Source organism: Lacerta agilis, chromosome 7, assembly GCF_009819535.1.
Source record: "Lacerta agilis isolate rLacAgi1 chromosome 7, rLacAgi1.pri, whole genome shotgun sequence".
Lineage (NCBI taxonomy): Eukaryota > Metazoa > Chordata > Lepidosauria > Squamata > Lacertidae > Lacerta > Lacerta agilis.
Genome location: NC_046318.1, coordinates 49365738 through 49390950, shown reverse-complemented (window position 1 = coordinate 49390950; position 25213 = coordinate 49365738). Strand labels below are relative to the sequence as shown.

The following is a 25213-nucleotide window of genomic DNA, read 5'->3' as shown; positions in this document are numbered from 1 at the left end:
GCAGGAGAAAGTTAGGTCCATTAATTTCAGTAGGTCTCCTCTAAGTTGGCTGCTACCCTAAGAGCCTTTCTGGAAGCCTCTTATCACTCCCAGGCAAAAAGGTGGGGTGTGTGCATATGAATGTGCTGGCCATGTGCTGGTCTGGAGGATGAGTGTGTGAGTGAGAAATGAGGTCGTCCTTGTGGGATAGTAGTGAAAAAAGACATACTAGCCAGCACATTTTCCTGCAGCATTGCTAAGCCCTCTTGGCGGTCAGGGATTATGCACAAGTCACTGGCATAGGAAGAGGCAGTGCGATCTCAGTGGGGTGCCATTGCAGGTGCCCCCCCATGCTGGGTGCCATGCCCCTACGGGCGGCGCACCATGCCCCCAGGATGCGCACCAGCCCCGCCCCCACCTGCTCTCCGCCCCCCGGTACCGGAGCATGAAGCTCTGCCATTGACACAAGCCCATCTGTTTTCTCTTCTTCTTGCTCTTCTTCCTTGAATAACTTGTTTGTGTGTGTGGATCTTCACCAGTAGCAAGTCTACTGGTCATAGTGCAACAGAAGAAGTGGCTTTTACGTGGGTTTACAATGCTGGCATTAGTATCCACTCTGCGTACTGAGGACTTAGGTACTGAGTTATTCCCAACCTTTGAATGGTAATTTTAGCTACCAGTAAATGTTGCACAGTAAAATAAGCAGAACTATAAGATTTTCCCTGTTCTGACTTTGCCAATTCTCATGTGTCACCACCACCAGCCTTTCATCAGGCTGTAACAGATAAAAGCATGAGATGCAGGGCCACCCCATTGTCTCTGGTGAGAGACCTACTCCATAGGACTTCTCTCCCTGTACTGTTTGTATTCCAGCTGGTCATAAGCACCACTGAGCAAACTGGTGTCAGTGTTTTCTTATTTTCCTCTTCCCTACTCTTCCCATCTTACTTTTTTATTGTGTATTTTACATCTCCAAGTTTGCAGGGACTCTCTCTCTCTCTCTCTCTCTCTCTCTCTCTGTGTGTGTGTGTGTTACAAATCTGATGAAAGCAGTGCTGGGAGTCCTTTTGGCTGAAGAGTGAGGTAAAAATGCTTTAAATGAAATAAACAAGCAAACAAATCTGTGTGGCAATTAACAAACCTGCTAAAAAGTTGCAGCCAGCTGTGAGAACTGGAAGTTCAGCCATTGTGCTTCCTTCAGCATCTGAAAAATCTCGGACACATGGCAATTCCAGGATTTGTTTGCTTTTTCTGTGCTGAAGTTTCACCTGTACAAAATGAGATATGTATAGATCAGATCAAGCTCCATGTAGGCCTGTAGTTTGGTTCTGGGAAGCTCACAAACAGGGCATGAAGCCAATGGACACACCCTATGGCACCTATGGGTGGACCCATGTTCTCCAGATGTTCATCATCCTTGATTGTCAGCTTTGTGGGCTGGAGCTCCTGGGATTTGGAATCTAGCATCATCTGGAGGGTGAGAGGTTTTCCAAACCAGTCTTATGGTTTGTCCCCAGCTTGCACACAGAACTCCATAGCCCTTGAAGACAGCAATGGGGTCTACACCAAATGAATATATTCCAAGCAGACACAACCATGGGGCAGTCATATTGTGAGACTCAGCCCTAAGTCCCAGACTCCAACCATCAGTTCAGATCACTGAAGCTCTACTGGTTCAAAACTAGAGCATGCCATATCCTAAGCATAGTTATTCATTATCTATTTGTACAAATAATGAGATACAAGCATTGAGCCACACTTTCAGGCAGCGGCATAGCCTGGGATGGCACCTGGGGGGTGGGACATAGCTCCGGGTGCATTTTTTTGAGGGGGCACAACCAGGTGCCCCCACAACAGGTTTCCTCACTGAGAGAAGCCATGCCTGGGCCTGGCCTTTGGGGCTGGGGCAGCAGTGGCAGTGGCTCCTTCTCCTTAGGGCTGCCCCAGGTGGCGGAAGTGGTGGATTAACTGTGGCAGCATTGCCGCCCCTCTCCAACACTAGAGGTAACTGTGGAGGCAGCTTCCTCAGATGGTGGCCCAACACCGTGAGCCGGCTGCAGCTCTACCCCAAAGTCAAGCCTGACCCAAGGGCAGAAGTGTTGGAGAGGCAGCAGCAGCACCCCTCTCCAACGCTGGGACCCAGTGCACAAGGGAGCTGTGGAGGCAGCTTCCTCACATGACAGCCCAATGCTACAAGGCAAACACAGTGCAGTGTTTTTTTCTTTCTTTCTGACTATCGGTCGAATAATGGATATGTATGAAGCAGCGGATTCTGGTGGGTGAGTGCGCTGCCTGGCAGCGCACCCCATCCAGCTCTGGTGCGTGTGTGTCTGCCCTATGTGGTGATCGCAGATGCTGCACCCATTTGCCGGGGACTTCACCACCAAAGGCAGCACAGAAAAGTTCATCTCCCTACATATAATGTATCATCTATCATCCTCTGAATGTTTGAATCAGGCCAACATTTGCAGGGGGAGAAAAACATTCCTTCCTGTAAATACTTATGAGATGTGCATTTATCACCCTCTGTGGAGGATGTTTCTTGAAAAACCCTACTTTAAAAATGACTTCAGAATACACTGTAGAAAACATGGTTTTGTAAGAGCTTTAAAAAACAAAACATACACACACTCCAATATCCAACGTTTGAGTAAAGCAACAAGTCCATGGATGGGTCCACTCAGAGCATGACTTCATTGGATATCACCTATTGAAAGTGCCGTATTTTTCCGTCTATAAGACACTCCCATGTATAAGACTCCGATTTAAGAAAATGGGGGAGATCAGATATAATCAAACATGGTATCCTTCTGGAGTGGCTGTCTAACTTAGGGGTGGATGGCACCAATTTGTGGTGGTTCCAGTCCTATTTGGAGGGTCCTCCCCCAGAGGGTGATGCTTGGGGAGTGCTCTTCAGCCCTGTGGAGCCTTCAAAGTGGGGTTCCTAGGGGTTCAATTTTATCTCCTATGCTGTTTAACATCTGCAAGAAACTGCTGTCTGGGGTTAACTGGAGTTTTGGAGTATGTAGTCAGAAATATGCTGATGACACACAGCTCCTTTACATATGCAGCTGAGGCAGTGGATGTGCCTCTGAGCTTTGCCTCACCCAACCTTCTCCCTGCAACTGTTGGCTACTCGTGTACACTCTTCCTTTGTGATTTCTGCTTTCTTTAATTTCTTATATATTCCCTTCTTACAACACAGCTCATCTGTAAGCTTCTTATGTAGCAACAGTGGTTTATTTTGGTGCCTCCCACTTTTCTTTCATGTTGGAATTGTCAGCCTTTGTGCCTTCAACCTTTAAGAAACTCCCATCCATCTTGGACTCCCTTCTCTTTGAGTAATTTTGACCATTGGACTTCACCCAGTAGTTCTGTTAGCCTTTTGAAAGTCCAGAGTGCATGTTCAACTGCACTCAGCTTTCCCTTGCTTGTGTATCACTTCCTCCCAAGGTTCTCTGTACTTTCACTTCATTGATCAGTTCCTCCCTGTTGCTGAGGACGAGGCCCAAAAGAGATGCCCCCCCCCTTTGCATCTTCCACCTTCTGGGAAATGAAATTGTCAGCGGAGCAATTTAGAAACAATGCAAGACTTTCAATTACAACTATGAATTAAAAGCTATTCCCAAGAAGCATTTTGACTTTTATTTTGTCAGGAAAAAATCCTTATATTTTCTGCAACACAGCTATTTTGTTGCAATTGATGATGTTAGCTTCAGCATCCTAGACATACTTGGAGAGGCTGTCACTTTGGTGCTCTGCTTCTTTCCTGGAATGTCAGTTTACATGGCAGATACTTTTGTCAAGGCATTGTCACTGTCTCCCTTTGTTAGTTGCAAGACCAGAATATAATAGCCAGTTTGAGAGTGTGTAGATATAGAGCCATGTTTTGCCAGGTAATATTGAAGTCAACATCTTGGTGTAGTTGATCCAAATAAATATATGAGAACGTTTCTTATGGCTGCCAATTAGCCACTGAGCCATGTTCAAGCTCTAGACAACTTAGGACCAGGATACCTAGCAGACCAACATACCTGGCTGATCACTAAGATCTTCAAAGGAGGCTTTGCTGACTATACTATGATCAGTTGAATGGCACCTTGTGATATCTAGAAAGCAGGCCTTCTCAGTTGATAACACTCACCCACATGCAATCCAAGAAGTGGAAACAATAGCTACTTTTAAGCACATGCCATGTCCCTAGATTATAGATTTCTGTTTTTATTGATATACATATTAACTCTTTCATTGCTATATTTTGTTATATTTAGTTTTAATATTTTATGCAAACTGTTTAGGGATCATGTATATTACACTGTATTATAAACAAAATGAATGAATGAATGAATAATTGTTCAAATATGTTAGACAACAATATCACTCCTTTGTATTAGAGAGGAGACAGATATACTCCACCCCTTGGAAGGACTGAAGGAACGCTAAACACAATCATTCAAATACATCAGCTGGAGGTGAAGTATAGCCCGCCACTAATAAATAAAGCATCTTTTTCGATCCATCTAAACTAGACATGGGAAAGCAGTAGCCCTGCAGATATTGCTGGACTCTGGCTCCCATCAGCCCCCCCCAGCCCCCCAAACCCTTGGCTAATCCAGTAGCAATCATCACTGTGAAATCATACTACCATAGTGAAATCTGTAATTATGTTATGTAATAACACTTCCTGCTGTCTTCTTAACCACCTGCCAACTACTTCACTGAGTGACTAGGGGAGGGAATCTTTCCAGCCCCCACCATTCTTTTTTTTTTTTTAAGGAAACATTTGTTCCCAAATAAATTTTTGACGCATACTATGGAAGCCGTAATATAAGATCTGAATATTATGTGAATAGTCTGATATGTGACAAACAGATCTGAGCATTATGTTACATAAGACTGTTAGATAACTGTTGAGCACAACTAGAAGATGATTTCTGAAAATCACATCCCTTTAATAGGAATCTGGGTGCGGGGGAGAGTAGGTTTGTGAAGTATTGCTGGGGACAGCTCTACAGTACCTGTGTTTTTCAACTGCTCAGAGGCAGAGGCAAGGCTTGCCAGTAAAGTGTGGCTGAGAAGGCAGCCTGCTGGTGGACAAGACAGGCAGCTTCCTCTCTCTGTGCAGAAGGCAGATAGGAAAAAGGGGAGGGGGGGACAGAGTGGAGGTCTTGTGGGAGAAAAATATGAATTCACATGACCCATGTGTGTGGGGTAAATAACAAAAGAATTGGCTGGGAGCATAATGTAATAATAATACAGTATAATAATAATCCGCCCATCTGGCTGGGTTTCCCCAGCCACTCTGGGTGGCTCCCAACCAAATATTTAAAACACAATACAGCATTAAACATTAAAAACTTCCCTAAACAGGGAATGAATTCAAAATGTGGGGCTAAACTCATTCAACAGCAGGAGAGAGCCCTCAGTAGCAGAGTTTAAACTCAGAAAAGTTAAGCAGCAGTATAATGTGGAAATATAGACCTTTTATCCCAATTTAGTTCACTTGCAAAGTGCTGCTCTTTTCTACCCCTCTTGTAATGAACAAACCATGCCATTAAGTAAGTTTAAAATACTTTACTTACAAAAAGTTCCAAAAGTCAGATTCATGGATTTATCCAAGCAGCAGCAAACACAGATAACACAGGCAGAATATTAATGAGTAGGAAATACAGAAAGATAGCTTTAAACAAGCAGGCAAGCAAGTGGGGAGGCGTGAAGCTTCATGCTACACCTAACCAATGCCTCGGGGCTGGGAAGCTGACTGGAATGAGGCTGGAGGAATCTGGGGGTCTAGTGAGCAGTAGGCTATGCCTGAAGAAGGGATTGCTCTTGAGTCCCTGAAGTGGGGATGCACTGACACAGAGCTTATTTGCCTCAGCCTCCAGAGAGGTAGAACAGTCCTGCAAGGGAAAAGCAAGAGGGTCCCCCCCCTTCTGCTTGCTAACAGCAAGGAAGGCAGAGGTAAAGCCGCCCAACAAGGAGCTGTTGGACTACCTTTACTGGATAAACAAATGTTACTGAGTCAAAATTCTGGCTGACTATTGGAGGGGACTGTCTAAAACCCTAATCCGGGAGACTGTCTTCATGCCCTGGGGGAATCTATCTTTTTTTGGGTGTGAAGTGAGCTGTAACATTTAATCCCTAATAAAAACCATTAACAGAATATCCTAGTGATTTGTTGCCATTTGTGAAAAAGAAGAGGAACGAGGGAATGGACATGGGGGCCTTTGATTTAGCCTTGTCCCTGGAAGCCCAACAAGGTTATCTAAAGAAGTTTTTTCTCCCAGTATAATATGCAAATGCATAATTAGGATTTACCTCACGGCAATGCCACATTTCCCCATCTGTGTCTTCTACTTCCAAGCGAACTTTGCATATCATATTAGACTTCTTATCCAGCTCCAGTGTTGCCTGATAAGCCTCAGCCCTCTTAAATGATCCTTTGGGAATAAAGACTGAAGAAGATGCCCCTTTGTCATCACAAACCGTAATAGTCAACTTAGGGTTCATAGCATTGGTTGAAATTCCTCTAGTTGTAACAGTGATGTCCCAAGTACCTAGAAAAGCAAACCAGTAGGAAATAACAAATTGACGGTAGTGTTGCAGAAATCTGAATTTGCTCCACAATTTTGAACTTTTGTTAGCCACAGAGTGCATGAAATAAGCCAACAGTTAAATCCCTGATAATCCAGTACTAGCAATAGTGCTGTGACCGTTAATCATTTATATACTATCCTGAATTTGTACATTGTTTTACAATTGTAACAGTGTTTCTGCTCCTATGGTATCAATGGGATCAAAAACTGCTGAGAGACCAAGAAAGAAGGACAGAGTAATACTCACCATGTCCCAGGGCTCATCCAGTATTATGCTCATCCTGTGCCTAGGAAGGATTGGTCTGAGCAGTTTCCCCCTTGTCCCACACTTTCTAGGCACAGGTCCAAGTGGTTTTGCCCTTGTCACACCACTTTCCTCTGGAGAACTAATTCTTTAGTGATAAATCGGAGCAAGCATCAATCTGAAGAAAACCCAATTGACATTTGCTCCTTGTTGTTGTTTAGTCGTTTAGTTATGTCTGACTCTTCGTGACCCCAGGGACTAGAGCACGCCAGGCACTCCTGTCCTCCACTGCCCCCCACAGTTTGGTCAGATTCATGTTGGTAGCTTCGAGAACACTGTCCAATCATCTTGTCCTCTGTCGTCCCCTTCTCCTTGTGCCCTCAATCTTTCCCAGCATCAGGGTCTTTTCCAGGGAGTCTTCTCTTCTCATGAGGTGGCCAAAGTATTGGAGCCTCAGCTTCAGGATCTGTCCTTCCAGTGAGCACTCAGGGCTGATTTCCTTCAGAATGGATAGGTTTGATCTTCTTGTAGTCCACGGGACTCTCAAGAGTCTCCTCCAGAACCATAATTCAAAAGCATCAATTCTTCAGCAATCAGCCTTCTTTATGGTCCAGCTCTCACTTCCATACATTACTACTGGGAAAACCATGGCTTTAACTATACGGACCTTTGTTGGCAACGTGATGTCTCTGCTTTTTAAGATGCTATTTAGGTTTGTCACTGCTTTCCCCCCCCCCAAGAAGCAGGCGTCTTTTAATTTCGTGACTGCTGTCACCATCTGCAGTGATCATGGAGCCCAAGAAAGTAAAATCTCTCACTGCCTCCATTTCTTCCCCTTCTATTTGCCAGGAGGTGATGGGACCAGTGGCCATGATCTTAGTTTTGTTTTGATGTTGAGATTCAGACCACATTTTGCACTCTCCTCTTTCACCCTTATTAAAAGGTTCTTTACCGTATTTTACGCTCCATAAGACGCACTTTTTCCCTCCTAAAATGGAAGGGAAAATCGCTGTGCGTCTTATGGGGCGAAGGCTTCGCTCCCACTGCCTCCCCCCATCCCCCGTCGTGTTCGGCGGAAGGTGGGGGGAGGCAGCAGCAATGTTGCTGGATCATGCCAGCACCTCCGTTCACCGAAAGAAGCTTCTTTCGGCGAGCGGAGCTGCTAGCACGATCCAGCAACATCTCCGCTGCTTCCCCTGACCTCCCGCCGAACGCGACGGGGGATGGGGGGAGGCGGCGGGGAGCGAAGGGGATGTTGGTGGATCGTGCCAGCAGCTCCATTCACGGAGCTGCTAGCACGATCCACCAACACCTCCGCCGCCTCCCCCCACGTCCCGCCGAACGCGACGGGGGATGGGGGGAGGCGGCGGGGAGCGAAGGGGATGTTGGTGGATCGTGCCAGCAGCTCCATTCACGGAGCTGCTAGCACGATCCACCAACACCTCCGCCGCCTCCCCCCACGTCCCGCCAAACGCGACGGGGGATGGGGGGAGGCGGTGGGAAGAGAAGGGGATGTTGGTGGATCGTGCCAGCAGCTCCGTTCACGGAGCTGCTGGCACGAACCACCAACATCTCTGCTGCCTCCCCCCACGTCCCGCCGTATTCGGCGGGAGGTGGGGGGAGGCAGCTGCGATGCCTGCTTTTGGGATCGGTGGGCGGCAGGGAGGTTGGTAGAGGATTTCCTCCACCACCCCATGCGCTGCCCGCCAATCCCAAAAGCAGGCTTTTGGGATCGGTGCAAGGCATGGGATGGTGGAGGAAACAGAGGGGATGCTGCTGCTTTCTCCACCACCCTGCGCCCCGATGCCAAAAGCAGGCTTATCCCCTGTTGCTTTAAAGGGACATGGGGAGGAGGGGAGAAACCTTCTCCCCTCGTCCCCATGTCCCTTTAAGGAAGCGGGGATGAGCCGCTGTGAAGGGAGAAGGGGCTTCCCCTCCAGCGCTCCCCTCCGTGTTTTTTAGAGGAGGAAAACCAGGAAAATATTTTTTCCTGGTTTTTCCCCTTTAAAAAACAAGTGCGTCTTGTGGTCCGGAGCGCCTTATGGACCGAAAAATACGGTAATTCCTCCTCACTTTCTGCCATCAAGGTTGTGTCATCAGCATATCTGAGCTTGTTGATATTTCAGTGCTAAATATTAAATTTCCCCAGGGAAAAATGGTGGGGCAAGAGCAAGTCTGGATGAGCCGCTGCTCTCAATGCACATCATTCATCATTTATTATTTCTACCCCGTCCATCTGGCTGGGTTTCCCCAGCCACATCAGGGCAACCAAGGTTGATTAAGTGGTAAAACTGCTCCTGAACCCAAACTGAAATGGATCCAGATAGTCTGTAATGTCCAGGAACTCCTGCCACTGATTCACCAACATTCTGTCCACCCCCCCTTGACCAAGAAAGGGGTTTGTGGGCATATTTCAGTTCATCACATTAAAACAACATTCCTAAATGGGGTTTACCTTTACTTTTTTACCCTAAATGTGGTGTAAAGGTAAAGGTAAAGGAACCCTGATGGTTAAGTCCAGTCGCGAACGACTCTGGGGTTGCGGCGCTCATCTCGCTTTACTGGCCAAGGGAGTCAGCATTTGTCCACAGACAGTTTTTCCAGGTCATGTGGCCAGCATGACTAAGCCACTTCTGGTGGAACCACAGGAGTGCATGGAAATGCTGTTTACCTTCCCACCAGAGCAGTACCTATTTATCCTACTTGCACTTTGATGTGCTTTCAAACTGCTAGGTTGGCAGGAGCTGGGACTGAGCAATGGGAGCTCACCCCGTCACAGGGATTCGAACTGCCGACCTTCCGATCGGCAAGACCTAGGCTCAGTGGTTTAGACCACAGCACCACCCGCGTCCCTTAAATGCGGTTTAGGTTAGGTAGAAAATACTGCTAGAACAGATTAGATATATCAGAAATAGATTCAGATACAAGAGCCTTTGGTCTGTCATTCATCATGCTTGAAGAATTCTTCTATTTGTTTTTCTCTCCTCACCACCTTCTGTTGCATCTAATCCCCAAATCTAATTTTAAAACATTCCTTATACTACTTAGTCTCTCTCTCTCTCTCTCTCTCTCTCTCTCTCTCTCTCTCTCTCTCTCTCTCTCTCTGTGTGTGTGTGTGTGTACAAACACATTCACACACACTAACTGTATTATCACACTTTGCAAAATGCTATGAAGATACATGAATGATGTTACTTAGAATAAAGGTATATTATATTTCAATGGCATTTTTTTTTGTTTCAACAGACCCATCCCTGAAAGACAAAATAAAATCTATCCAAAAAGAATCTTTAATATATTTTTATAATTTTGCATCTCACCATGAAAATTTTCGGCCAGCTTTTCTTTCCTAACTTTTCCAAGAAGTTGCACCTCTCGTTTCATTTTTCCATCACCAACTCCACTGTCCAACCATTGCTGGCACAGGAATACATTCTGGTCACTATTCTTCTCTGATTCTTGTATCGTGACTCGGTCAAGGTACCAACCCGCTCCATAACCAGATCTATTGTGTTCCACAAGCACTTTGCTCAACATCCCTAGATCTATTGCTTGGACACTGAAGGTATTCAACTATTGGGTAAAGGAAATAAAGCAGGGCCAACATCCACTTAATAAAAGCATATTAAACATTGCTCAATTCAACTACTCTATTGGAAAAGAGAATCGTTTTCCTGTTCAGTTGTTCCTTTTACTGGTACTAAAATGCAAAATTGTTTCGATAGCTTTTAGATACCTTATTCATATGCAGAGGTCTTATTGTTCAGAGACTAGTAGAACTCTGTCCTGTCTAAAATGTTTTTTGGAACTTGAGATTGAGAGACATTTATTAACTAAATGATTCCTATAGTAATATTTTCCAGCAGCATTCAAAGTATGCAGCTGTTGCTGTTAACTTTACAGATAGACCACAGCGGCTGAACAGTATGTTCAGCATAAACCCAGCAAGTCCATAGCTGTTTCAGGATTTAAACTCATTGGCCAGCTCCCTGTCTCTGGTACTTTGGTCTAAATCAATGACTTTCAAACTGTGTTGTTTGGAACCATGGAATTCCTGCAAAGGTTCCTGAATTAAAGCATTAGTAATAGAAGTTCAATTTCCACTGCACAGCTTGCCATACAATACAGAGCTGCAGGGGAGTTCAGGGTGTATTCAAGGATATACACTCAGTTCACATGGGCCAATAGGACTCATCAGTATCCCATATGGACCCTACAACCCCTCCCCCCAATTCTTCTGCAGAGGTTCTTTGGCAGGAATGTTCATATGAGAAGGATTCCATGGACACAGAAAGCTTGAAAATGACTGGTTCATACTAATATCATGCATGATTTTCTCCATCTACTCAGCAGCAACTCTGTGAATGACAGCACAGTGCAATACAACAAATCAACCAATTTGTGTGTGCATGTGTGCATGCTTAAGTTTTACTCCTTATAGTGTTTCAAATTCTAAGTATGGATGGCAATGCTAACAATGGCCAATTAGACTGACCACAGAAAGTTTTCAGTCTTCTGTGCATGAGAGTTTGATAAAGACAAGGAAATGGGTGTTGTTGTTTTTAGTGCAAATGAACACTTCTTTTAATAGTATTCTAGCTTCCAGTAAACAACAGTGCTGTAGCAGCTGCAGAGATGCATGTTGGGATGAATAAATTATATTAGAGGGAATGAATGTGTGCCCATTTGAGAGAGAATACGAGCGGGTGGGTGGAAGTGTGGGCACATGTGGGTAGCAAGACGACCAGATGGATGGAAGAAGCAGTAGCAGCAGCTATAATTTTACTTGTTGACAACTTCTATACAATGAGACAAAGAAGAATGAAATAAAACATGAATAAAATAAAATAAAATAAAAGGGAAATGCTTTATGGTTTTAAAAATCAGATTCTTACACATATCTTTTGGTGCAGGTATATTCTACAAATACTCCCAGGAAATGTAGCCTGAAGAATATAATTTCAACTAGAAAAATAGAATTTCTGACATTTTTACCTTCACATATTTATACTCTTCCAAAAAGAGTTACCATGACAAAGTACAGCTCTTAATGGTGAAGAGGGAGAGTTTTAATTCTCTAGTTTATAAGTTTATAAGTCTGTTTGTAACCAAGCTTTCTTGGTTAGCTTTCTCTCTTTCTGTATAAGTTGGGAAAAAAAGTTTTTAGCTAAGAGCTTGTCTGCTAATGCATTCTTTACTGACATACTGTTAATCCAGAAGCGGGCAGCTAAGGGAGGGGGCTTCCTCCCCCTTTCTCCTTCTCTCTCTCCTCTCCTTATCTCATACCTGGCTCTGAGTTGAACGAGGAGGCCCCCCTGAATAACTGGAGCTTTCAGTTATTCTGTGAAAGTCAGTATACAGACGCAAGCTTTTTTTTCTGAATAGGAGTTTTTCAACTTACACTGGAGTTCTCAGTTTTCTGAGCTGAAAGTCAGTCTTTTTAACTGATATTTAGACGGAAAGCCTTCTCTGAATAACTGGAGTTCTGGAAGCCTCCCCTGGATAGTTTGATCTTCTTTCTTCTATGTAAGTTTTACCTTCTTCTCTATGCAACTAACCTTCTTCTCTATGCTTTTACCTTCTTCTCTATGCAATTAAGTCCTTTTAACTGATCTTCCTTCTCTCCCTTTTTAAGCCTTATTAAACTGAGATTCTTTCTCTCTCTCTCTAACGTTTTTTTAAGTTCTTTTATTTGACATGTAGCTTCTACTGATGTGTAGCATTCCTAGCCTCTCTATAAATGGTATTTAGACTTTACCTGAGTTTGTAAAGCTTTGGCCCCTGTTATTTGATACTATTTGCCTGGCTTTTATTTGATACTATTTGCATGGCCTTTTTAATATTTCTATGTTATTGGCATAATATTTAGCTTTTACTGTAAGCTCTGTCTTTGTGTTACTTGCTCTTAGTGCATACCTCTCTGGCATATCATTAATCAGTGAAAAGCGCCCCTTCACTGGAGCGCCCCTTTCCCTGGATGGCACAGGAATTCCCTGGATGGCACAGGGATGTGAGAGTTGCCAGATAGCCAGAGACAGGATAATTCTTTGAATTGCCGGTTGGAGGGAAAGGCGGGAGGTACCAGGGGCAGCCAGGGGCTGCTTAACCCCCACTTTGAGATAAGAGTGTGAGACAGGAATTTTCACCCAATAATGAACTCAAGGCTGAAACCCTTTAAGTAAAAGCTTTTCTGTAACCTGTTTAGATGAAACCTTTTCTGATAGATATGAACCTTGATTAGTAGTGCATTCCTTACTGGCATATTAAGCCAGGAAAGGAATAGATCAAGAGGAGCCCACTCAAGGAGACAGGCGTGCACCAGGAACGAACTCAACGCTAAGTGACCTTTTGCCTTGAAGATAAGTCCTTGATAACAGGAATTTTCAAGAATGTTACTAATGGTGTGACGTGCAAGAAGCAGATTCCTGGGGAGGGGGAATGAGGGGTTTGAAGATTATATAAACTGTATGCAACTGATGCTCGGCGCAGTTCGCTGTGAATTATCACACGGGTGCCTTCCTGCCATTCTAAATGACAGGAATTAAAAAACTCTTTCTCTATTTCAAATCCTCAGTGTCTTTTTTTGACTCCTTCCTCCCTCACCCCCCCCGGGTGCAACAAAGAACCCAAGGTTAACGGAAAGGTCTGCAATAAGGCTACATTTTCCTGGGGGCTCTTTTCCGGGATTTGGCGTTCCCCGGGATTGAGGGACTAGGTCTGAGGCATCTCTGCAAGGCGAACAGCTCAGTTCGGCTTGGCGCCCCTGCGCGCACCTACCAGTTTGTAGGAGGAGCCAGCCACTCCGTTCTTGAGTGGAGACGCTGCAAGAGATGAGAGAAAGAGAGCGGCCGCACAGGGGGGAAATCTGGAGGGAAAAGGTAAGCTCCAGAGGTTGGGAGGTACGGGGCTTGATCAACCCCACAAAGGCAGTGAGCAGTGAGTGCCGCCTTTAACCTGGCAGTGAGCACATGGTGTGCCGCCAGGGCCAGCAGTGTGCAGCAAATGCCGCTGGTTTTTGGGAAGAAGGGAATAGAGGGGAGGTTTACTTTGTTCAAGTGAATGGGTGTATGGGGACGCTCCAGTGAATGGTTTGAGTGAATGAGACGCTAGGACTCAGAGTCACTGGCAAGGCAAAATGTTTGTCTTTAATGTGAATGTTGGCGTGAGAGAAATTTGGTTAGGTGGGGGGAGTGTCCCAGGTCAATTGGAATTTTTGTTGCTGTGTAAAAATTTATGATTTGTAATAATGTTATGATATTGTGAATTTCCTCTTGTGTGTGTGTATGTGCCTGTCTGTGTCTCAAAGATGCCATGCTGTGTGATTTTGTATGAGTCCGTCTGTGTCTGCAGTGATGCCACAAGAGGCTGTTTTGACTGCTAATCCAGTATGCCTTGTGAAATGAATTTGTTAATGTGTGGGTCTGTGTGGGTTTCTAGGAGATTAGCCTATCTGGGTGAACTTCTGTTGCCTCTGTGTGTAGGTTCCAGTGAAAAACTGGGACGGGAGAGATTATTTCCATGCTTTCTTTCCAAGTGTTATCCTTGGAGAGAAGGGAAATTTTTTACTCCAGTTGTCTAGCAGACAGGGACTGCCTGACCTCTCCTCCTCCTCCCCTCTCATTGTGTGTGTGAGTGAGTGAGTGGGGGTGCAGGTGGCACCCACCTTACACCCCATTTCTTCCAGATCTCTGTGAATGATTATGTCTCCTTATTGCTTTTTGCAAAAATTATGAAGGATTCTTTTCTGTTTGAGGCTTGCATTTCATTCAGAACAGGGGGTGCAGAGGGCAGCCCCAAGCGTGTGGCATTAAGTAAGTGAAAAGGGAGGGCTGCCACCTCCTTAGAGAGTGTGTGAATAGAACTGTGTGTCCCCAAAGCAAGCAGTATACCTGCTTGTTTTCCTGCATCCCCATCAAATTCCCAGACCCTGCCTTGGAAGGGGGAAGAGCCACGGGCTGCCAGGCTATCTGTGTGCACATTGTTGTGGGGGCATGGTCTTTGAAACCTCCATGACAACTTACACCTTCTGGTTGTGTGTTTCTTTGACTTTGGAAGCAAGTTGCACCTGTTTACCTGTTGTGTTGTGTTTCTCATTTCTAGTTTTTATTTTGTCATGAAGCCCCTCTTACATAACAATCTAAGCAAGAGGGAAGAAGAAGGGGGGGCCTCACAACCCCTCCAATAATTAGTGATCACTGATACTGTGTGTGTGCCAGCAGGAATTAGCCAAAAGGGGGCTAAGTTGCTGCAGGCTCTCTCTGTGTGTGTGGGTTTGTTTGTTTGTTTGTTTTTCCTTTCTCTCTTTGCCTTAACACAACTGTGTTTTGTGTCGAAGACAGAACTTCGGGTCTCAGTGAAGAGCTGGGATAGAGGAGAGAAGATTTATTTTCATTAAAGTCAACCCTCTTGCAAAGCCCTATCTCTGTGTATGAAGGGGGGTTGGCTTTCCCCAATCTCTTTTTTATCCTTGTAAATTGACCTTTGTCTTGTCCCTTGGTTTTTTTGTATATGTGGCTGCACAACAGCAGCTTTCTCAGATGGATTTGAAATTGACGTGTGTCTGCACAGTGACAGTCCCTTTGTATATGTTTTGTTTTTATGTCCTCCTGCGTCCTTTCGAGGAATCTGTTTGAACCTAGGTTTGGGTGAGTGTGTTTTATAAACTGTTTGTATGCCAAGGCTTGTATATTCAATAGAACGGGCTGTAAAAGTCTATTTCTCTGCAAGGTTTAGGTGAATGTGAGTGTGTTTTGCATTAAAAGGAGGGCTGTTTGTTTGTTTGTTTGTTTTTGAAGCTAATACAGTCCTTGTTTGTTTCTTAATTGACATTTGTTAAGTAATAAAGGAGTAACGTTTTCACTAAAGGAGTGTGGCAGGGAGATCGCCACAATCTCTAACAAAAGCTTGCTAGCAGGAATGGAAAGGAAGGGGAGTGGGGGAAACAGAAAAGCCTCGTTTTTAAAAAAGTAAAAAGCCTCATTTTTAAAGAGCAAAAAATTTTCTCTTCACAGCAGCAAACCTTGGAAGGGAATTGGCTCTCCTACCGGCTTGAGGGGAGGTGATATGTCTTCTAAGCAGGCTGATGATCTTCACTAAAGGTTGATTAGAGGAAAAGTTTTATTTTATATCCCAGGTCTTAAGTTTTTCTAGGAAGTTTTTTTGAAGATATAGTATGTGGAATAAAGAAAAAAAGGAATGTTAAAAGCAGAATAGGAAGGGCTTGTGGCAAGCAGTAATTGCAACAGGAGCCCTGACACTGTGAGGATTTGGAAAATTTTGAACCTCAGGAGAAAAGGGGACAGAAATTTGAAATGATTGGGGGGAAAAATGATGATGGCAAAGAGAATGTGTGTACACATTGAAGGCAATATTTATCTCCTACAGATTTGAAGTGTGCTTTCACTACCCCTCCGTGCCCAAGCTGCAGAGCACATCTCAGGGGTGACTCCATCGCCCGAACGAGGCACCATGGAGCGGGGCTGGTGGCCCGGCAAGGAGTTGGCGGCCTGCCAAGCTGCTGCTGTGGAAGCATGGGACGATGAGAGGAGCCTGGAGATGGCTCTGATATTACAGAGGTGGTAAGATATATCAAATCCTCCAAAGACTGTTTTAAATAGACAGGGGCTCTCCTTATTGCCCTGTCCAGAATTCGTTGTTACCTAAAAGAACCCTGAAAATTGTCACCTTTGAATGAGCTCATCGAGGTTTTAACTCCATTGTCCAAATGAAACATTTTTGTGTGTGTGGAGTTGGCAACCTTGCTAAGCTGGCTACCACGCAGCGTGAGATGATGAGAGCGACCTATTGATGGCTCTGAAGCGAAATAAATAGGCCAAGTTCTGTCTGGCAACCCAAGTCTGTCAGACTTGTTCCCTACTGCCCTGTTTGCAGATCCTGCCCTAAGTTCTCCTGAGGATCAACAATGGGCTGGTGGTTTCGGGAGACATGCATACATCACAAAGTGCAGCCTCTCTCTCCCATGTTTTGTTTTTTTATTGAAGAGTGGGTAATAATGTCCCTGGGCGGGATTTGCAGATTCTCATTGCTCATACAGGCGGATTGTACCAAGATCCAGCTGGGCATGATTCAGGTGTAAAGCAGATTTCTGAGTAATTGAATACACCTGTCATCCACAGGTGATGGAGGCTTTGTGTCTTAGCTGACACGGACTCTCCAGTCTGTTTGGATGCAGGCAAACAGAAGAGGAAGGAAAGTTAATCTCTGATATAGCTGTTGGAACCGATAATATAATTGGGATAGGAAATGGATCTTATCTGGGAGAGATTGTACCTTTCTGTTCCTTGACATCAGCAGAGTTTTATGCTAAACTGGGCTGAATAATAATGATAATAATATTAGTAATAATAACAACAATAATAATAATAGAATGTCACCTTTCAATGTATGGATATTTGTCTAAAGAAGGTATCAACTATTATAAAATATGGTATTATGGAATGGAATCAATCCCCTGTGGGATGACTGAAGGGTTAACGTATGGATAAGAATATATAACTTATATATTTATATATCAATCTGATTTGCAGGAGTTGGAGTTATTAATGCTATGGGTTTAAAAGTTCTGGATTAACTGGCATTTTTAGGTGGTCATCTTGAAATGATAAATATTGCAGGAAGCTGGTGTGTTGATTCAAGATATAAAGCTTATAATAAAATATTATCTAATCAATATGATTAGACAGGAGCAACAGACATTAAGGGCAAGATCTACCCTACTGCACATCTATGAAGATTGGAATGTGATATTCAAGTGGAAGTGCTGAAGGTATTAACAGATAGAAGACATATTATCTTGAATATCAATATAAATTGGAAATGGCTCAAAATATGTGGTATTGTGTATTTGTTTATATTTGTGTGTATTCTAAGTTTAGAGTGTTTCCATGGATTGGGAAAATGAACCAAATTATTTCCCTGGGCCAAAGAGTAGGCCATGTAAGATCAAGGGGTGGAGCTATGGGATAATCATTGCGGAAGAACATTGTATTTCGAGGAGATAGTGATCTGACATGGTCAGCTTTACCTTGTGAGTGTATGGGAGGCCATCCTTATTTGTTTAGGGTATTCTAGCTTACCTCAAACAGGTAGGAGGACTGAGGTGTGACCATTATCGATCGTACCCTCCAAGCGCAGATATTATCTCTGTCACGTGTCTTCTATTCCTTTAACAGGAAAACCCTCTAATGCACGCCGTGTAGTTTTGCTAAGCCAGTTTATCCCTATGCAGCGGCTCTGAAATCTAAGTGGCTGAGGTGTCTCCCTACTCATGCAGAAAGTGAATCTGCCGCAACGTGCCGAATATCCCTAGAAGCTGAAGATCCAGAGAAACCCTGTCACTGACCCCACCGGGAGTGGGTCAGAGCACGGTCTCCAAAGGCAACAAAGGCCTGCTGCCAATGCACCGGGAGCCATTGGCCCTGCGCACGCCTAGAGAAGAAAGGGAAGAAAAGAACACTGAATGGGAGGACCGGACGATTGTATTGCCTTAATTTGTGTCGACCAGTTACAGATAGGTTAACCAATCTAGGATGATTCAGGGGTATTTTCATTATATTAGAAAGTCCCCTTGCTGTTTTATTGCTTTTACGCTTCTGTATTCCCTGCTTAATGCAATGTGTGCATATAATGATTCACAAAGTTGTGTCATGGATTCTACAGCTTATTGCCCTTGCTAGAGCATATCGGTCATTTCCCAAGGACGAGCCGTAAGGCTGTCCAAAAGAAGAGGAGGGAATGAAGAGGGAGAGTTTTAATTCTCTAGTTTATAAGTTTATAAGTCTGTTTGTAACCAAGCTTTCTTGGTTAGCTTTCTCTCTTTCTGTATAAGTTGGGAAAAAAAGTTTTTAGCTAAGAGCTTGTCTGCTAATGCATTCTTTACTGACATACTGTTAATCCAGAAGCGGGCAGCTAAGGGAGGGGGCTTCCTCCCCCTTTCTCCTTCTCTCTCTCCTCTCCTTATCTCATACCTGGCTCTGAGTTGAACGAGGAGGCCCCCCTGAATAACTGGAGCTTTCAGTTATTCTGTGAAAGTCAGTATACAGACGCAAGCTTTTTTTTCTGAATAGGAGTTTTTCAACTTACACTGGAGTTCTCAGTTTTCTGAGCTGAAAGTCAGTCTTTTTAACTGATATTTAGACGGAAAGCCTTCTCTGAATAACTGGAGTTCTGGAAGCCTCCCCTGGATAGTTTGATCTTCTTTCTTCTATGTAAGTTTTACCTTCTTCTCTATGCAACTAACCTTCTTCTCTATGCTTTTACCTTCTTCTCTATGCAATTAAGTCCTTTTAACTGATCTTCCTTCTCTCCCTTTTTAAGCCTTATTAAACTGAGATTCTTTCTCTCTCTCTCTAACGTTTTTTTAAGTTCTTTTATTTGACATGTAGCTTCTACTGATGTGTAGCATTCCTAGCCTCTCTATAAATGGTATTTAGACTTTACCTGAGTTTGTAAAGCTTTGGCCCCTGTTATTTGATACTATTTGCCTGGCTTTTATTTGATACTATTTGCATGGCCTTTTTAATATTTCTATGTTATTGGCATAATATTTAGCTTTTACTGTAAGCTCTGTCTTTGTGTTACTTGCTCTTAGTGCATACCTCTCTGGCATATCATTAATCAGTGAAAAGCGCCCCTTCACTGGAGCGCCCCTTTCCCTGGATGGCACAGGAATTCCCTGGATGGCACAGGGATGTGAGAGTTGCCAGATAGCCAGAGACAGGATAATTCTTTGAATTGCCGGTTGGAGGGAAAGGCGGGAGGTACCAGGGGCAGCCAGGGGCTGCTTAACCCCCACTTTGAGATAAGAGTGTGAGACAGGAATTTTCACCCAATAATGAACTCAAGGCTGAAACCCTTTAAGTAAAAGCTTTTCTGTAACCTGTTTAGATGAAACCTTTTCTGATAGATATGAACCTTGATTAGTAGTGCATTCCTTACTGGCATATTAAGCCAGGAAAGGAATAGATCAAGAGGAGCCCACTCAAGGAGACAGGCGTGCACCAGGAACGAACTCAACGCTAAGTGACCTTTTGCCTTGAAGATAAGTCCTTGATAACAGGAATTTTCAAGAATGTTACTAATGGTGTGACGTGCAAGAAGCAGATTCCTGGGGAGGGGGAATGAGGGGTTTGAAGATTATATAAACTGTATGCAACTGATGCTCGGCGCAGTTCGCTGTGAATTATCACACGGGTGCCTTCCTGCCATTCTAAATGACAGGAATTAAAAAACTCTTTCTCTATTTCAAATCCTCAGTGTCTTTTTTTGACTCCTTCCTCCCTCACCCCCCCCGGGTGCAACAAAGAACCCAAGGTTAACGGAAAGGTCTGCAATAAGGCTACAATGGGAAGTATAAAAAGCCCCAAATAGTCAATAGTCAAGAAGAATGTATTGTAAATAACTTCTGGAACATTGCACCACTTTTGATTTTGTTATTTGAAATGGCAAATCTTGTTATGGTGGCACACTATATGCAGAGTTATACATAATAGGCTATACTAGCAATATTCATGTTTCTTTCCTGTTAGTACTTTTCAGTTTGAAATCTATCATTAATCCCTTTCAATAGGACAATAAATCAAAGTCCTCAGGAAACAGTGGTCAAAATCACCCCATTGTTATCAATGAATTTGCCTCATGATGCATTAAATTACACGGCTCTCGCTGTTAGCCAGAATGTATTTTTGTCCTATGTTATTTTTCCCTTTGTGTAAAGACACATACACTTCATTGGAAATGTAATTGATGAAAAGCAAAACCATTTTATTAAATTGGCTCGCCTGATTTAGATTCTGCTTTAGTTAGGCAAAATGACAATTTCCTACTCATTTAACCCATTAAACCAATGAGAGCATTTAACTAGAAAGATAATTACTTCAGCAATATAAACCAGCTTCATTCACTGTGATTTAATTGAATTGCTTCATCTTCTTCTATCATACAGTTGTGACAGCTACAAGCAGTAAATTCAATTTAGGCTTATTAATGCGGCTGAATCAGATTCCCAGTTTTTGGAAGGGATCTCGTGAGTCATGTAGCTCAACCCCTGCAGCAGCAGGATTCACTACACTGACAGATACTTATCAACTCTCTTCTTCTAAATCTCTAGGAAGGGAAATTCTACAATTTTCCTGTGCAAGTTGTTCAATTGCTCAGCTGTTTTAGTGGTTACAAAGGGCCAAACTAGCCAAGGTGTTGCTGATCTGTGATCAGATATTCCATCTCTTCACATTTCTGTTAAAAGCAGCAGTGTGATATCTGCATTGGATTTGGACCCTGGATTTCTGTTCAGAATTATATGCAAATATCTAATATCATGGGCACGATTCACCAAGTACTGCTGCTGTTCAAGCTCAATTTATTTCAGCAAGTCTTGCATTAAGCTCCCAGACAAACCCCATTAAATGAATGGAGGTTGAACTACAGCAGTGCCAGTTTACATTTTATATGCATGGTATTTATTTCTATACACATTCCTTAAGAGAAGTGATTTGTATAGGAAAGAGTCAATAGAAATTAGAATTATGGCATCCTGTGCTTATAGTTCCAGGAATATTCCCTTAAGGCTGCAGCTGAAAAGCTTGAGAGGCTCTCCTTTCTCTGTCATTAAACACAGTTGTTTCAGCAGGGTATTGATGCACAACACAGTATTCTGCAAATTGTATTTAGAATCCTTTAAATATATAAGGTCATCTTAATAACCTCAGATTCCTTGGGAGCTATCTTATGGGAATTCTTGGAGTTGCAAGAGATTTTCCAGTTGGCATGCAGCTACCCTGTGGAATTGCAGCTGAAGCAGCCAGATCCGCCTTCATGGAAAGCAAAGGAGATGCAGATCTGAATGGGGAAATAACTCGGGTCTGGATCTGGATTTGGTCATGTTTAGAACAGACTCACTGAAAGAGCCCCAATGGCTCCATCTAGCCATGTCTAAGTCTGGACCCAGTCCCCTCAGGTTTGCAACTTCATGACTCCTCCAAAATCCCATAAACTTGTACAAACATTCCCAGAACAACTTTATCCATATATTTGTGTGTGTGTGTGTGTGTGTGTGTGTGTGTGTGTGTATTTGGATTCCAGCCCTTTGGTTATTGAATGATAGAAGGTGGCTATTTCTGCCAGCATTTAAGAGTTGTTTTGCATGTGTGCTTTAGATGTGGCAGCTCCTTTTCCTTCGACTTCCGCAAGCAATATAGAGAGGGAACACATTTTAAGTGTATTTTCTGCATTTTTCATGATTTCACATAGCAATGCCAGTGAAAGGAGAGCTTGAGGTAGCTGTGTTGTGAACACTCTGATTGAAGTTTACAAAGCCCCTCAGAAAAACAGCTAGACAAATTCTAAGCCTACCTGACCCTTTGCAAAGTGTGCACATGACTTTGAACACCGAAGTCTTCTTTTGTAAGAATCCCCGTTCTCCCCAAATATTGTAATGAAGACATCTGCTTCTGTTTCTGATGCAGGTAACGTTCCTGTGTGGACACTGATTGCGTAAGTAACCACTGTGGGGAAAGATCAATGATAGAAAATGTGACAAAGAAACCTATGAGAAGCATAAAATTAATATGTGTGTAAGAAATAAAACCATAGTCCTATATCCTTCCTCCTTCATAAACAAAGCACACAGGACCTGCTTTATGAACTTAAGCTATGAGAAAAGTCACTTATCCAAACACAATAAATTAGTACCCAAACCTTGCTATGCACACCACCAAATTATATCTTACTTCATTGTTTGCTTTGGTTGGCTGAGAAATGGAGGGAAGGAGTAAAGGGGAGCAATCAGACAAACCAGAGAGCATTTTTTTCTGGGTTTTCAGGAGAGTGGATTTTGGGGGTCAAACTTCCATGGTCAGGAACACAAATTTCCCCATAGGAATCAGTGGAAATCACCAGCTTGTTATGAGAATGCTTGCCTAACAAATAATTTCCAGGGAACACTACTGTGTTCAGTAAGCAGGACCTGCATGTGCTACAGTAAATGCAGTGATGTGCAATTTTAGCCTGACAGTCACTTGTCCATTGAAAAATGCTTTCTTAGAGAAGTGATACTCTCAGAGAAAGCATCAAGGGGGAACTGGCTGATGGGCAAAGAGTCTTCTTCCAAAGATGTTTTGGGCAAGGGTTAATATGGTAGAAGTGTAAGGTGTTGTTTTGCCCATAGTCAGCTAAAAACAGGAGTGCTAGACATATCTTTAAAGAGAGAAATGAAGAGAGCCTTCGGCTTAACAATATTGTTTGGCATTTAATGTTTCTTCACTTGTAACTCTTGACTATTAAGATACCAGAATAAAGTTGACGTGAATGTTCAGGACACAATTCTACAGCTCAAATGAAGTGCAACTCTCATACCCATTTTCATTTAAATGGAGGGTAGGGGGAAATGCAAAATATACTGTAAAGCAGTATCTACCTCAAAGACTGAGATATCAGCAGGGGTGTGGGACTATGACACAAATTTGCATGTGCTGATTCATATGGATGGATGGAAATTTAGGTCTCTGACCAAATTTGTGTGTGTGTGTGATATCTTATCTTCTACTACAAATTTTGGTATAAAATCTCCCATGAGATGTCACACTGAAACATGGTTTTTGAAATGACAGAGTGTATTGTTCCATCTTACAAGACTAGCAAATTTATTATGGCACAATCTTTCATGAACTTTCCATCACATGTATTTGCAAGAAAAATGTGAATCTGGGATAACACCTGCAGGATGATGAGGAACCTACTTAAGAAATTTAAATAAATGTTCCTTTAAGGTGCCACAAGACTGGTTCTCTTTGCTGCAGAACAAGATTGACTTGAACTTGGTATGAAATTTCTAACCTAATTCAACTCTGCAAGTTTGAATAAAAAAAGATAAAAAGCTAAAGGACCCGTGGACAGTTAAGTCCAGTCAAATTTGACTATGGGGTGTGGCACTCCTCTCCGCTTTCAGGCCGAGGGAGCTGGTGTTTGTCTGCAGACAGCTTTCCAGGTTATGTGGCCAGCATGACTAAACTGCTTCTGGCACAACAAAACACCATGACGGAAACCAGAGTGCACAGAAACACCATTTACCTTCCAGCTGCAGCGGTACCTATTTATCAACTCACACTGGTATGCTTTCAAACTGCTAGGTTGGCAGGAGCTGAGACACAGCAACGGGAGCTCACCCCATCATGCAGATTCCAACCACCGACCTTACAATTGGCTACTTCATCTATTTTTAAGTAGATAAGCAACTATGCTTTAGGGCACCCCTCTACAGGTTGACTCAGAAGTAAGTCCCACTAAGCTCCATGGGACTTACCCTCAAGTAAATTTGTATGGAAGTGCATTTTTTATGAAAGCAAACATCGGTTGCGTCGGACAGATTCGCATTTGTTAGAGCCAGATTTAATGTGTTCCCCTCAAATGTTCTGAGCAATAGATTTTCTAACGGTAAAACCTCTGTTTTATGCGCATGTGATAACAAATCAATAGAATCCCTTTACCATATCTTGTTTAATTGCCCATTATACATTGTTCCCCGATCAAGGATTCTGAGTTCAATCATTCTGGAAATTGTTGCTAAACCACCTGAATTGCATCTAGCTTATCTACTCCAGTACATAGACTCTTATAGAACATTACAGGTTGCCAGATTCCTGATTTCAGTTCTTTCATATAAAAGACTTCATGGAATGCTGCATGACTATTAAAAATCTAGTAAACTCTATGCACCATCTTTATCTTCAAGGCCATAATATGGTACATCTAGAGATTGTAAGTAATGCGAAGGAGATTATGCGTTGAAATATTTTAGTTGATATTTTAGAATGTAAAATGCTGTTTTATTTATTGATTTGTTTTACCTTGTGGGCTTATAGCCGACTAAAGTATTATCTATCTATCTATGAAAGCAAACAGGTGTACAAAAGAGTATTTATGGCATTTGCCTCTATTTCAACTTGGTGCTTATCTTCCTTAATTCCTGATTTACTGTATCTCCCCAATAACATCCCTGCTCTCAGTATAATTTCTTGCAATACACCACACATGTGCATACTTCCAAAACCTATAGTACATGACAACTAAAAAGTAGTTCCACTTTTTAGCCCAGTGTTCCAAGTTTATAGCATTCTGCTTATTATTCAAATATGAACAACATCAGATCTATACTGTCATTCCTGACTAGAACTTTTGTCACCAAACTATGTCAAAATGACTGAAAAGTGCAATTAAATGAAGCTTGATTCATTTCTTGCAGAAGCCAAGAGAAACAAATCCCCCTTTTCATATTAATTGCAGGACTTAACTCCAGTTAGCATCTATTCATTGCTGCTGATTTTTCTGTAGGAAAAAAAAAGTAAAGTTAACAGGGCTAAAGCCCTGCTGTTTGTTCCAG

General features: G+C 43.0%; 1 protein-coding gene across 1 annotated transcript in view; it reads right to left on the bottom strand.

Annotated features, from left to right (window-relative positions):
* Positions 1-25213, bottom strand: part of LOC117050421 (lipoxygenase homology domain-containing protein 1-like) — a 168667-nt gene that overhangs the window by 24536 nt on the left and 118918 nt on the right. The window contains exons 42-45 of the mRNA XM_033156091.1: positions 22189-22340; positions 10140-10392; positions 6298-6536; positions 1121-1247 (exon numbers count right to left, since the gene is read on the bottom strand). Coding sequence (XP_033011982.1) covers positions 1121-1247; positions 6298-6536; positions 10140-10392; positions 22189-22340 — 771 coding nt within the window. The remainder of the gene's footprint in view (positions 1-1120; positions 1248-6297; positions 6537-10139; positions 10393-22188; positions 22341-25213) is intronic.